At 46.4% G+C, this 14,198-nt stretch overlaps 1 protein-coding gene and 1 long non-coding RNA gene across 13 annotated transcripts in view; one reads left to right on the top strand and one right to left on the bottom strand.

Moving 5' to 3' along the window:
• EHBP1 (EH domain binding protein 1) overlaps nt 1-6,805 on the bottom strand; it is a 210,109-nt gene extending 203,304 nt beyond the window's left edge. For all 12 annotated transcript variants that reach the window (XM_050316897.1, XM_050316898.1, XM_050316899.1 and 9 more), the window contains exons 1-2: nt 6,636-6,805; nt 5,132-5,544 (exon numbers count right to left, since the gene is read on the bottom strand). In XM_050316897.1, the coding sequence (XP_050172854.1) occupies nt 5,132-5,235 (104 nt within the window). In that variant the 5' untranslated portion in view covers nt 5,236-5,544; nt 6,636-6,805. The remainder of the gene's footprint in view (nt 1-5,131; nt 5,545-6,635) is intronic.
• Nucleotides 6,806-7,355: 550 nt separating this feature from the next.
• Nucleotides 7,356-12,284, top strand: LOC126640320 (uncharacterized). Its single transcript, XR_007628985.1, has 2 exons — nt 7,356-7,470; nt 11,973-12,284. It is a non-coding gene; the product is annotated as an uncharacterized LOC126640320 (long non-coding RNA).
• The last annotated feature ends 1,914 nt before the right edge of the window (nt 12,285-14,198 follow it).

Here is a 14,198-nt window from a genome sequence, read left to right as displayed (position 1 = left end):
ACTGCTTTTGTGTATGGACAATAAGACAGTTTTAATTGACTGCAGAAAGAAAGGGACAAGAGAGCTGTAAGGTAGCTGGTAGTGATTATTTGGAAAGAGTAAGTTTGATACACAATTTAGGTCCTCAAAAAGTCCTCAGTCAAAACTGGAATGGAAAAGAAAATGCTAAAGCATGTTTGGAAATGGGGTTTATCTGGTGTTGCATCAGATCTCAAAAGTGTAAGGACAGAGTATCATTTCACTGAGAGGAGAACAGAAGCTAAAATGCAGAAGAAACTGCACAGTGCCTTCCTTGCACAAGCTATAAGTGTTACAGTACACCTATACAACTAACACTCCAATACAATCAAAAACTCAGCAGAGCAAGCCCATGAGGAAAAGAAGCATGGTTCATGGCAAAACTGACTCAAAGAGATTAAATATGATGACCCTTTATAATTAAAAGCTCTTAGGTACTCACAAAATCCCCTCTAACAACAATACAAAGCAAGGAAATTAATTCAGCAATGTAACAGCCTGACCCTGCAGGGGAAACCAAGGATTTCTACAACAACCAGTTAACTCCAGTTCTTTTGGTGGCCTTCAGCACTGATGAGTTTGCTGGAAAGCAGAAGGCAAACAGATCAGTGTGAACCGTGGAATCTCAGAAAGCTCATTTCTCTTCCATGCACAGTGCATGCCAAATCTTAGGATTCCTGCAGCATCCAGTTATGAAACTACAATAGAAGAGAAAAACAGATGGCTAAAGCCTGTTGGGAAAAAAAAAAAAAAAAAAAAAAGATTAAGCCTTACTTTATTTCCAAGGGAGAAAGATGTATATTTGAAAATACAGAACCTACTTCAGACCATACCTAATTGATATAAAAATAGGTAACTTGCCTTATGGACGTGAAAACTGTCTTCAGTTAAGGCTCTTAAACATAAGTCAATATTACATCTGAAGCCTCTATTGAGGCTTCTTCATCTCTAAAGCAACCCCTGAATACAAATCCTGTAGAAAAGCCTCTTTATGTTTACTCTTTTCCAGCCTTTCTAAGCAGTTAGCACCCACGTTCAGGAGAGCAGCTTGCTCGCTCATAAAAGCATCTAAAGGACAATGACATATTAGGAAGATGGCAACCTCAGCTCTGTAGGTGAAGCCATTCTCTGTGGAAACCAGTCAATATTACACCTGAAGCCTCTATTGAGTCCTTGACTTGGGAGATATCACACAACAATAAGGAAACATAAAAGCCACCCTAGAGAGCTCATGTGTTCAGCATTAGATGTTTCAGCAGCTCTATAAAACTGCTATCAGAGGTTTAGGTCCAAGTACTAGAACGGATTTCTGGTCCAAAGGACAACTTTCCTCCTGGGAGCCTCCTCTGCTGAGCCTGTATCTCAGACAACCCTTGACTCAGTTGCCTGAACAGAGGCCTCCAGCAGCTGGGGAGCCCCAAGGTACACAAGAGATGCTTGCCAGGCTGGCAGGTCTGACACAGGGTCAACAGGAGACCTCGGCTTCTCCAAACTGGCAGCTGGGACTGGCAGTAAACCCGAAGGTATCTCAAAACAGCACCTGACACCAATGCTCAGGAACTGAACTGGGTCCCCTGCACAAGTCACAGCATTACACCTGCCAGTGATGCCCAGATTCTATCTCACACAAAACCAGCACAGAGCAGTAAATACAGGTCTTTTTTGTAGGAGCCTAAGCACAATGAATGAGACTGATTTCTGGTTTTATTCAATGACTCTGCACTGAGGATAAGCACTAAATTAACTCTCTCCTATCAACACATATTCCTTTCAGGCCAGGACTGCAGCTCACTGACGAGGCTGGGTAGAAAATCCTGAGCTGCCCTGGCTTATTCCAAGGGTAAATGGAGGATGATGCACTCCAGCACTTCCAAGTAAGCATCTTTTAAAAAAAAAAAAAAAAAAAAATCAAGTGCTTATATGATTAATGCAAAGCATTTTGATTTCACCATAGCAGAACTCACTAATCCATATTAAAGACCAAGACTACACTTGTTTGTTTATTTATTTTAATGAAAGGCTCTAAATAAACCAACTGTTCAATTTTTCAGAGGTACTAGGCAGCCACAGTAATTAGGTCTGGGTCAGTGGGAGCTGCCAAAATGCCACAGAAGTGACTCAGTCCTGTTAATTATCTGAAAAATAAGGAACAGTGACAACACTGGACACTCCATCACAACCTGTCTCCCTCCAAACACATCACCAATGAAAAGCCATCATTTGAGAGTGGCTGTCTCTAATCATTAGTAGGGACAAGAATCACAAAGTGTAGAAAGCAGAAAAAGCAAGGAAAGGAGGTTTCAGCCTAATCTGGACAAATGCTGCTATACCTAGAGATAACCCTTTAAAAGAGTGAAGCAGCAACACCAGAGTGGTAGTAACTTTCCACACAGCCAGGGTAACCAGAAAAAAAGGCAGGAGCTATTTTAAACACTAAGTTTAAAAAATTAAAAAAAAAAAAACAAAACCACAAAAACCAAAACCAAAAAAAAAAAAAAAAAAACACCCCACCAAAAACCAAAACAACAAACTCAAATCAATACAAGTCCAGAGGAGACAAAGAGTATTAAAGCCAACCAGAAACACACCCAACATTGCAAACCATACACGACCGGTACAAAAACATCCTAACACGCAAGTCCTTCTCTGAAGAGTCAGGCAAATGTAGACCCAACAGAAGACAGCAGTTCACAAAGAGGCACACAGCCTGTTTTGGTCATGCACAATCCTTGCTCACAGACACTTCTCAGTTCCAGTGTGTTTATGGCTGCGTTGTCATTTATTTTAAAATATGAATGGAGCATTCTTTTCCTCCAGAAACACTGCATTGTTAAAATGCCAATACATTAAAATAACTTACTGCTTACTACATTACAATCAAACAAACTACAGACTACAGCACTGACACTTAATATATATTGAATACTTTCAGCAAGAACAGCATATGGAGTTCATTTCTTCTGTTTTGTTCTCACATGGGCCAAACTCAGAGACAAGACCTAGAAACAGATGAAGCAGTGATCCTGTCAGCATGTACAAAAAAATGTATATAATCTGTACCTTCTCCAAAGGATAAGGAAAGGTTTAGTTGAAGGCTCTCAAAATAAATAAATATTTACCCCTTTGTTTCATACAGAAGTTTGACTTATGGCAGAAATATTGTATTTTAGTTTGCATGCTTAAGGAACATTTTTGTTAAGGTTCTCCAAATAAGAGGAAGCAGAAGCAAAAAACCCACAATCAAAGGACTGTGTGAGTGATGTTTTTCCCCATTGTTATTTTTCCTAGAATTCATCCACATTTCACCACCATACTGCTGCTTTGTCAGAACCAGCACAAGTACTGATCTTGCCTATAATTATATTCAAGAACATAAAATGAAAGTTCAGGAAGATGACCTAGTTTTAAAAATTAGTTGCATATCTGAGTCTTTGAAAGGCTGCTTCACTGCTTCACACACAGGCATTTTGCTAGGTGGGCACTCTCACTTATGATTAACCCATAAGCTGTTTCTAAAATAATAAGATCCTTCATAAGAGAACTTTTGTGTATGACCTTTACTTAAATCAAGTGACAGTTAGCTGCAATTCCAATGAGAACATTCCCCTGCAGGATTCATACTTTAGCGCTGAAGCATTCTGCCAATTCTCAAGCAATGAGTAAATCAAAGTGAAAATGAAACTAAAACAGGCCTGTTAATGTAAAGTGAACATAAAAAGTAATAAACCCAACTGCTGAAATAAACCTGATAAATCAAAATTACTGTGGAAAACTCTTTGGCCCCTTTAGGACAGTAGATCCCACAAGATAATCACAAACAGCCTCCTTCAACTTCTACAATGTTTTTATTTGTAGTTTCCTCTGTGAAAGCAAGGCCAACTTCCAAAACAATTCTGTTTCTTAATAATATTTCAGAACATTTTAGGCACGAAGATAACTTGCTATTAAAAAAAAACCCAAACCTTTAAACTGACAGTGTTCCTTTAAGACAGAGCAGTGAGCAGCCTTCCAGCATATTTGACAGAGATTTCCTACTCCAGGAGATAGAATTTAAATTTGTAGAGGCAATTACTCATAGCCAGTGAAAGCAGCCAATGCAAGTGCCAAACTTGCCAACAAGAATAAAGGCCAAGTATTAGAAAGGAGGCTGCAGTTTATTACAAGGCAATTTGAACATCTCGGTCCATGAGGTCTGGAAAGTATTTTCTTCATCCCCTGACACTACAGGCTCACACTAATGTGAGGAATTATGTCAGTAACATCAATATTCCAAACATATAAAACAGCAGTTAAGTATTTCTATCACAGAGATCTTTCCCTGACTATTTAAAAGCTGCCTCTAGTCTTCCCTAGCAGATTTATCTAAGCTCATTTTGCAAAGGAAAGATCTGCCAGACCCACAGGATTAACCATTAACTGCTGTCTAGTTGGCTACAAAGACATCCAACTGGACCACCACTGCACAAAATTCTTGCCTGACTAAACAGTTACCTTAAGGCAGTTCCCAAGGACCTGTCTCTTGCCTCTTCTCGTTAAAAGATAGAAAGGAACAAGCAAGAGAAGAAGAAACATGACCTCTTCAGGTAAGAAAGTCAAAAATCAAAATTGGCATCCACCCCAGATATCCCACCACCACCACCACACCTCCAGGACTGATCTCAAATGCCCCAGTCAGGTAACAACAGTGACAGCAGACAACGCCCATCCATGATGAGTTGAGTTGGCAGTTGGAAAACAGCTCACGGGAAATACTTAAAAAAAAACCCCAAAAACGAAACCGAACAACAAAACCAACAATCAAAAACCACACCACTAAGTCACATATGTCACAGATGTCAAGCTAATAAATGCACCCTTCTCTAACAATGCCAGCCTAAAAACTCAGAATACAGAACAAACCCAGTAGGTCCAGGATAACTACACAACAAAGCAAGCGCTCCTTGAGAAAGACAAGTACCCCACTCAGGTGCCTCTGCAGTGGGCAAGCAAGAGAAGGTAACGGGATGCAAGAGCAGTGCACACACACCAAACAATACAAAATGAGCAACATCCTTCGTATTTCACCAACACATCTTACTCCATCATTTGTGCAGCAACATGAGCCACTTCTTACCATTTCTTGGTGCACTCGACCATCAATTCCTGGTAAGAGGCCACAAACTGGAACTTGGATGCATGTTTCCCAACACGCTGCAGCCTCTTCCAAACTGAAGCCATGGTGGTGAAAAACACCAGTCCTCTTACACAATAGCAAGTCTGTGAATACCAATGTAGGTTTAAGAGAGTGTGTGTGCTTGATACTAGCAGGTTTATATACAGACACAGTAAAAACAGTACGTGAGGAATGCAATAGGATGTCTACAATTCATATTCTGCCTCTCCCTTCTTCACGGTAAATCCCAGTCCAGCTGAATGGCTCATCACTGGTGAGGAGCAGCAAGCAATAGCAGGAGACGGGTAATCAAAGGGAAGTTCTCTCACAGAATCACCATTCCTCGCACAGTAGATGAAGTGAAGACTGCAGGACTGGAAGACAAGACAGGGGGAGAAAGCACTGGTTAATATACTCCACACCACAGTGCTGCAATTGCACGTGACCTCGTACCTTTCAAACAACTACAGCGAACTACAAAAACATACCCCCTTCCTGTTGTCAATCCCCCCACCCCTCCAATTAAATAAATAAATAAGAACGCTGCAGCAATTTCAAGAATGCAAACCGCGAGACTGTTTGGAAACATATCAACATGTCCTTTTATCAGCACCATCACAATTGGCAACAACAACAAAAAAAGGGCAGGTCAGAGCCACACCGGATCCTTATGAAGCATCTCCCTACGAAGCATCTCCGGGAAGCAATGCAAAGTGGCTGAGGTGCTGCCAATATGCACCCAGAGGGAGGGACACAGGGAGATGAAGTTCTTTGTCTTGATGACAAAAGGTGTAACAGTTGTTTCCTCTCTTACACACACTCCTCCTGCTCCCATTTCTCTGTCCAAGAAGAAGGACCAGCCAAAAAGCCGGCAAGGGAGTGTTACTACTCAAACGCCCGTGACAGGGTGAGGAGGAGGATGAAAGAGGAAGGGGCATCTCCCGAGTCTTGGCTACTACCCAGGATTCCCCATCTTCCTCGCTGCATCATATTGAAACTGAAACGTCTCCCCATCCTGCACGGAGGAATGATCCATCAGGGAGGTAAAAAGGAAGAGGAGAAACCCAGGTGGGTCTCGTCCCTCGAAAGGAAAGCAGCATCTCTGCCAGGTGCAGGGGGAAAAAAAGCCTCTTCATTAGGAATACGGAGAAGCAAAAGCTGGCCGCACCTGGCGAGAAGGCAGGGCAGGCAGGACGGCATCAAAGCTGGCGAGGAGGATACCTGGAGCAGAACGTCCCCCCGCGGCGGGGGGGAAGGTGGTCCCCACGGAGCCGCGGGGCGAGGAGCGCCCAGCCCGTGTCACCTCCGCGCCCAGCCCGCCGGGGCAGCGCCCCCCGCCCTTGGCCGGGAGCCGCAGAAGGTTTAAAAAAAAATGAAAAAAACGCCAACGGGCGGCGAGCGCGGCACGGAGGGGAACGGGCGGCCCCGGGCGCGGCGCGGGCGGGTCCCCGTGCGCGGCACTCACCTGCCGCCGGCTCCTCGCGGGCGGCCCCGCCGGGCGGGCGCGCTGGCACCACACGGCAGACGAGCCCCGGCGCTGCCGCTGCCCATCACTGCGGCAGCCCCGCCGCCGGCGGCGGCAGCAGCAGCAGCAGCGCCCCGCGGCTGCCCCCGTCCTGCCGCAGCCCCATGGCGAGCCCCGGGCACGCAGAGCGCGGCTCAGCCCGCGCCTCACGCCGCCACCATCGCCCTCCTGCAGGCGCTGCGCCGCGCCGCGCCCCGGCCCGCCGCTCGGACCGCCCACAGCGCCCGCCCACAGCGCGCCATTGGCCGCGCCGCGGGGCCACAGCGCCCCATTGGGCGTCGCTCCTGTCAATCATCTGCGCTCCTGAGGGGCAGCGGAGCGGGGGGGGGCGGCGAGCGCAGACGGGGCTCGGCAGGGCCTCCCTCCCGCCCACAGCCCCGCCTTTCCTCTGATTTGCCGCTAGCCCCGAGGGGGCGGGGCTTCTTGTGAGGGGAGCCACGCGATAGGTGGGTGAGGCCGCCCGTCAGCGCGAGAGCGCCCGGCGATTGGCGGCGGCGCTTCCCACAGCGGCAGCGGGGCTGTCAGGGCAGGGCTGGCGCGCTCGCGCGGCCCCGGGACCCGCCGCCCGGGGCCGGGAGGGGAGCCCAGGCGGTGCCCGTGAGGGGGGCGCGGGCCGGCTGGAGGGAGCGAGCGAGTGAGCGGCAGCGAGACGCGGATGGAGGCGGCGGGAGGGGCGGAGGAAGCACGGCGAGGGACAGTCCCCGCGCCGGGCCCGCCCTGGGGAGGGGTCGGGCCGAGCGCCAGGCCCAGCCCGAGTCCCGCGGCGCAGGCCCCGGTACGGGAGGGGCTCCGGAGTTCGCGTGGGGACGGGAAGTTGGTGGGAATGAAATTCCGCGGGCAGAGTGATGTTTTCTTTGCCGGTGCGAGCGGCGTGCGCAGAGCGGCGCTGGGGGCTGGGTGTGCTGCGCAGTTCTGTGTAAAAGTGGCTGCGGGGGAGAGCGGGGCAGCGACGGGGGGCGATCCCGGTGGGATGTGGCTGTGAATTCCCCATAGCCAGGCTGGCTGAGTGTTTCTCCCAGCGCGCAGTGCCACTGAGGAGGTGTCGGGAGCCAGATGTAAACGCTCGGTGCTGGGTTCCAGCACTGATCTTGACACTAAACGGGGGCTTATTCTGGTTCACAGAGAAAAGTGCCACGCTGCTCGTGTCCCATGTGCCTCCTGGACACCCGGACGCGTGCGGTTAAGTTCTGGATCCCAAAGCGCCATTTGCAATGATTCTGAAATTCACTGAATCTCAGAGTCTGGGTAGAGGTGGTTGTGCGATCTGTGGGAGCTAATCCCAAACCCATCAGCCGGCCGAATCAGAAACTAAGCCAGCGATCGAGTGGAAGCACAGGGAAATACACATGATAATGCAGTGGAGCTCTGAGAGCAGCTGTGAAATTGAAGCCTCCGGGCTTTGCAGTCCTCTGTGTTCTTTTCCATGACAAACCAAATAGAGTGCAAGCCTGATCCGCGGACTGGGAAGCTCCTTATCCCAGTGTTTCCCTCCTTTCTCTTAAGCTGCTTCTCACTGTGCTGGCATATCGCAGAGGCTGCCAGCATTCAGTGGCTGGAGTGAAAGGAGAAGAAGAATGTGTGGATGGCCACGGGCCTAAGCTGAACTAAGTTATTTCGGAGAGGGTGAATATTTGAGCTATTGAAAACACCAGCCCTTTGCTTATAGTGTGTCCGTCTTCAGTCCCTTAACCCAAGCTGCCTGGGAAAGGCAGTGATTCTCCTAAACCATTGCACTAGAAATGTTAGAGGCAGTTGTACCACTCATATCGGAGCTTCTCGGAAATGCTCTTTTTCCAGAATGTTTTTGAAGTTACAGTTTGAAGATTTTGCACATTTGTCTTAACATTTCTGTCCCAGTTTTGCAGCTGGTCTGCACACAGAGTAATTCCAACACACTTGAGGGAGACATCCACTGATTAAATGCAGATCACCTGCTTAGGATTTGGGAAATTGAGGCCAGGATTTCCAGAGCACATCAGACTGAGAACACGCAGTGTAGAGCACACACATGCTTGACTTTGACTTGGAAAATACCAGATGGAAAACTGGCAGCTATAAAGTGGATCAAACAAGGTTCTATGAAATTCCAGTGGACCTGAGGAGATCCCTACTTCCTCATACCAAGGAAACGTCAAGTAATCAGTTGTGCTGATTTTATTTCAAAACTTGTCTTTACTCTGAATATACTACCAAAAGTTAATCCATAAGTTAATCCATAAATTTCTATACTTTGTCTCCTAAATGTCGGGCAGCACTCAGGATAATTCCTAATCTTTACCAAGATCTTATTTTCCTCAAACTGAGATACACATTTTCTGTCCTGTGGAATAACTGCAGAAGGTCTGGTGGTTTGTTCAGTGACTTGTGTTTCAAACATCATTATTTATTAACATTTTCCATTTCCTTCATAGCTTTTGGATTCTAGTTACACCAGGCCTGGGAGGTACATGGCATAAGGCTGCTTTTTCCTTTGTGGTGTGGGGAGAAATATAACATAGGCAATTATCCTACAAATTATCCATTTATTTTACAGTTTTTAAGACTAGCAATCCTCAGTTCTTGCAATTTTGGGGAAAGCTTTAGGGGATTTCAAAGGGTGTGAAGCACTGCTGTGGAAGGAAGGGCAGATCTTCAGCTGGAGGTTAAAAGCTGGAGGCCACCACAGCATTACGAGGTTACCGGACTGAGCCTCCTACCAGACCAACTCAAAAGCTCGTGTGACTTCTGTTGGCAACTCACAGCGCAGAGGATCCAATAAAGGGCAAAAAGGGATTAGCAAGGGCACAGATGAAGAACCTCATACCCCTTCCTTGGGTCAGAGCGCTCAGATGGGTCAGCAAGGAACCTCCCTGTTGACTTCACTTCCATATTGCAAAGATCTCCTGACTGGTCCTGCCAGCCACACGCCTGGTTTGTGCCAGTGACCCAGCTCAAACCATAGCTCAGCTCTAGAGGGTGGCTCAGGATCTGAGCCAAGGTCTAGGGAAACTGTCACATATTTACTTAATCCAATATTATGAGCTTGATGGTGAAAACAAGCACAGCTTACTACACCAAAGTACCCAATGCTCACCTTTAAGGTCAATACCTGAGCGAACAACTCTCGTGCAACTCCCAGCAGGGTCCTTCTGATTATGAAAAAAATGATGCATCATTTTATGTACAGTGTCAAAACCCTTCTCTTCTGCAAGCAGTAAAAATATTCACGTGGTGAATAGGCAGATGCTGGTTTATTATTTAAAAATACATAATATGTATGTCACAATCTATTGAAACCATATTCCTGTCAGTTCTGCTGCTTTCCTTACCTATGGAGAAAGACAGCAGAGGAACTGTATTTGTATACATTTGAGCATGGCCTCATCTGTGTTGTTCTGGAAATGGCATGGAATGGGATGCTGAGAGCTGCTCAAGCTGGGAATTTGGCAGTGCTGACCAGGGATTCCCCAGAACAACCAGACCAGGTTCTTTATAAGCAGCTGGTTCCACCGAGGACACTCATCCTATCCAAAAACACATACTCACGCCTGTGGCTCCTCTTTCCCCCCTGCTGTGCTGACACTGAACCATCCAACCTCCTTCGCAATCTCCACAGAAATCCCCATGTTTGTTTGGTTTTTTCTGGATTTTGCCTCATACTCTCTGGCTTTGGCCTGATGGTGGGAGCTTTCAGTCCTCCTGGTCCATGTAGAGAGATGATCTATGCTCTATTGCTGTTATTCCCTTTAAGTTTTAAAGCTAGACAGCCTCTCCCTTATCCTTCAACGCCTCGTCATCAGCATGACTCAGGACAGGTTGTTCACTAATAAAGAAATGACCTTTGCTAGGAATAGCTGTCATAAATCTCCCTTTCCTTGTCCCTCTGTACATGAGCCTGCAGAAATGTCACCGAGGGAATCAACTAATTGGATTATGTCAAATTTGCAAGAACATTCCTCTTTCTGAGGCAATGGGCTGTGGTAACATGAGGTTACCCACACCTGCCACATTTTAACTGTGTTTGGATTTCTGGGTCCCATCAAACCTTTGATCCCACGTTAAATAAGGTAGTGGAGAGTTTGCACTGATCTCAATAATACATGTAAACTACCATCCTGGTCCCCAACACGTGTCCCTACCTGATGCTTGACACTATAACATTCAGTTCTGTAACATTTTACGGTAGCACACTTGTCTGCTCTTTTTCTTTATTTCTTTACATCCCAACATTAACTTATATATATATACATAAAAAATCATAACACTATATATAGCAAAACTTTTTTTTTTTTTAATCCTCCCTTTGTTTCTTGTTTGTTGCCAGAAAAACTCCGCTCAGGTGTCTTTTTTTGTGATCTGGTAACACCCAACAGCCATTCTGTATTGGAGGAAATAATGTTTTGAATATTCCCTCTGCTAAATATCAGTGACAATTGAAAGGGTGCAGGGGTGGGGGGGGGGTGGGGTGTGTGGAATACCCCATTTTATTCGTGCACTGCAAGCTTGACTTTGACACTGTCAGCTGAGAAAAGGCGATTCCCCTATTGCAGAATCAGACAGCCCAGTTCCTATCGTAGCCTGGAACCAAAGCATATCATTTCAGCAATACCCCCAGCTGTGCTTAAGGCATAAAAATATCACCATTGGTTCTTGCCTTGCAAGCAAAAGAAGCAGATTTTAGGATGTGCTCTGGTGGGCTTGTGCTTTGTTAACACTGGCAGGGGCTGAGGGAGGCAGCCCAGCCTGGTTCTTGCCTATGGAACAGCTCCCCTGTGCAGCATTCCCAGCCCAAACCACATCCCAGCCCAAGGTGTGGAGCTGTGTACAGACACCCACCCTGTTGAACCTCCTAATCCAGAGAGAGCCCTGCTGCCAAGGGGAATCTGCAGAACTAGACACGGGTTGGGGTACCTCACCAGCACCTCTTTTTTATGGACACACTTGTATGTGGTGAGCCCCTGCTTGTGCTTCAGCCAGGCAGTGAGTGCCTCCCCTCCAGGCTCTGTGCCAGAAGGAGCACCCAAAAGGCCCATCCCCTGAGTGGTAGCCTCATGTCCCAGCCCCTTGGCTCTCCTGTGGTCAAACTTTATTCTGCCACCCCAGAGGGAGCAGGTAATCCCTGCCCTGCCCCTCTTAACCCCACTGCCCAAAGTTTTGTAGGCAAAGTCAAGCAGGGTGGTTCAAACAGAGCAGATGAAAACCATCCTTACCTGTCTTTCCTTTATCTCCCCTCTCTTGTCTGGCTGACATTCTTCCCAAACCACTTAGCAGTAAGGGGCATGTTGTATTTTTCTGCAGACGAGGTCAAGGACAGGAGTCGCATTCCTGAAATGCAGAAGTCTCAGTGCAGTCCAGCCTGTGGAGTCAAGACCAAAGATGGAGCACTGGTGGTGGAGACCCTACACTACAGACAGCATTTCCCTACTCTAGGTCAAAACACTGGATTAGTGCTGCTTTCTCCAAGTTTATTATCAACTCCCCTGTTAGTCAGCCTGCAGTGGTCTGAATGAGTTTTGTCATAGCCCTTTGATACCTGTGAAATTGTGTACACCTCTTAGTGGCCCTACTTACCCTCTTCTCAAAAAAAAAAAAAAAAAAAAAAAAAAAAGAGAGAAGCAGGCAGTACTTTGTCCATAAATAAAATAACAACCTTCAATCTTTTATCATGCTTAGTGCCTCCTGTACCCTTTCCAGTTCTTCAGTGCCCTTCCTGTGTGGTCTCCCTAGCCTTTTTGCAGAGTATAATTATGCTTGTGTAGGACATCTTGCAGCACTAATGAGGGCAAAGAATGCCTTTCTCCCTCTCTTAAAATCAACAGCACATAATGTGGCCAGCAGGACAGGGCAGTGATCATCCCCCCTGTACTGGGCACTTCGTGAGGCCACACCTTGAATCCTGTGTTCAGTTTGGGCCCCTCAGGACAAGAAAGACATTGAGGTGCTGGAGCGTGTCCAGAGAAAAGCCAAAGAGCTGGTGAAGGGTCTGGAGCACAAGTCTGATAAGGAGCAGCTGAGGGGGTCAGCCTGGAGAAAAGGAGGCTCAGGGGGGAGAGAGCCTGGAGGGGCCATGTAGATGTGGCCCTTGGGGACATGATTTAGTGGTGGGCAGTGCTGAGTTGACCGTTGGACTTGATGATCTTAAATGTCTTTTCCAACCTAAATGATTCTATGATTCTATTATTTATGACCAAATAATCCATGCTTGTTAATTTAAGATGCCCTTCATAAACAATTACCTGGATTCTCTGGAACTGTTGGTCTTTTCTCACTGAGTTTTCTTCTTCTTTCAATTTCTATAGTTCAACTTTAAACACGACCGTTTTTAATAAGCAGGTTTTTTCTTAAGCTAATTGCTGCTACACAGACCACCACCAATGCTCTCTAGACACAGCTGAAAGTGAAAGGGCCAAACTTTAGACAAATATAAAGACAGAGCAACCTATGGCTAGGGTTTGGAACAAGCATCTCAGAGAGGTATGGCAGCACAACTGAAAACACAAGACATTTTCTTCACAGACACAGGTTAAGAACAGAAAGACCCTTTTCTAAGAGTTAAGGAAGGAAATAAGAGATGGAGCAAGTTCAGAGGAAGACTTGCTTTCTAGCCCCCATACCCATTTTACATGACCCTGGCTATGTCAAATCTCTGCTTAACCAGCTGTAGATGTTTCATAGAGGCATCTAAGAAAACTGCAGATTCAGTGGTGGAAAGGTCAAGGAGTGAAGGTTGTACAGCCCACACTTTTTTTTTTTTTTTTTTTCCTACTGTGATCCCGTTTATCAGAAAATCAGTAGCTGGCCATGCAATCAGAATAATGAGCTGGAAAATGGTAAAGCCTTTTACATGTAATTCCGTAACTGCCAGAGAAATCATAAAAGGGAACATGCCTGTCTCTAAAGATTATGCAGGAAACTCCTCTTTGCCCAAATATAATATATGTCACCTTTAAAGAGAACGCCTAGTTAACTTTGGATCCACACCATCAGTCATTCAAGCAGTTCATCAGTAACAGGGCTATGCTTCCTTGGAATATAGGCATTAGCAATGCACAGGCCATCACAGATCAAATCTGAGGCCTTCTTGGAAGCCAGTCGAGAAGCAATTACCTTGCAGATGTGATAAGACAATCTATCACGCAAAACCGTGTTCCTACCAGGCTAAGAGGAAATTTGGAGCTAACAGCTTGTACAGCCAGAATCCCAAACATCACACAGCGTGGACATTAGCGAATACTTGATGAAAAGTACCTCAAATCACAGAGTGGAAATATATATTTGTGGTATGGACTTCATCCTGCAGAAGATCTACAGTTACCACAGTCACAGCCAATGAAAGCACCTACTCATGTATGCAAGACATGCAAGTGGACAAGTGTTTGCAGTAATGGTGTTGGGCAGGTGTGAGATGGTATAGAAAAACTCAGTTTTGAAAGGACAAGCAATTAATTCTGTTGTAAAACCGACTGCAGTCTCCTGCTCCGACTTGTAATATCTTAGCAGCCACACAGTTTAGACAAATACCTC

Source organism: Myiozetetes cayanensis, unplaced genomic scaffold (genome assembly GCF_022539395.1).
Source record: "Myiozetetes cayanensis isolate MyiCay16 unplaced genomic scaffold, myiCay2020 scf2-11, whole genome shotgun sequence".
Lineage (NCBI taxonomy): Eukaryota > Metazoa > Chordata > Aves > Passeriformes > Tyrannidae > Myiozetetes > Myiozetetes cayanensis.
Note: the sequence above shows the minus strand (reverse complement) of the source record. Positions and strands in the feature narration are given on the sequence as shown.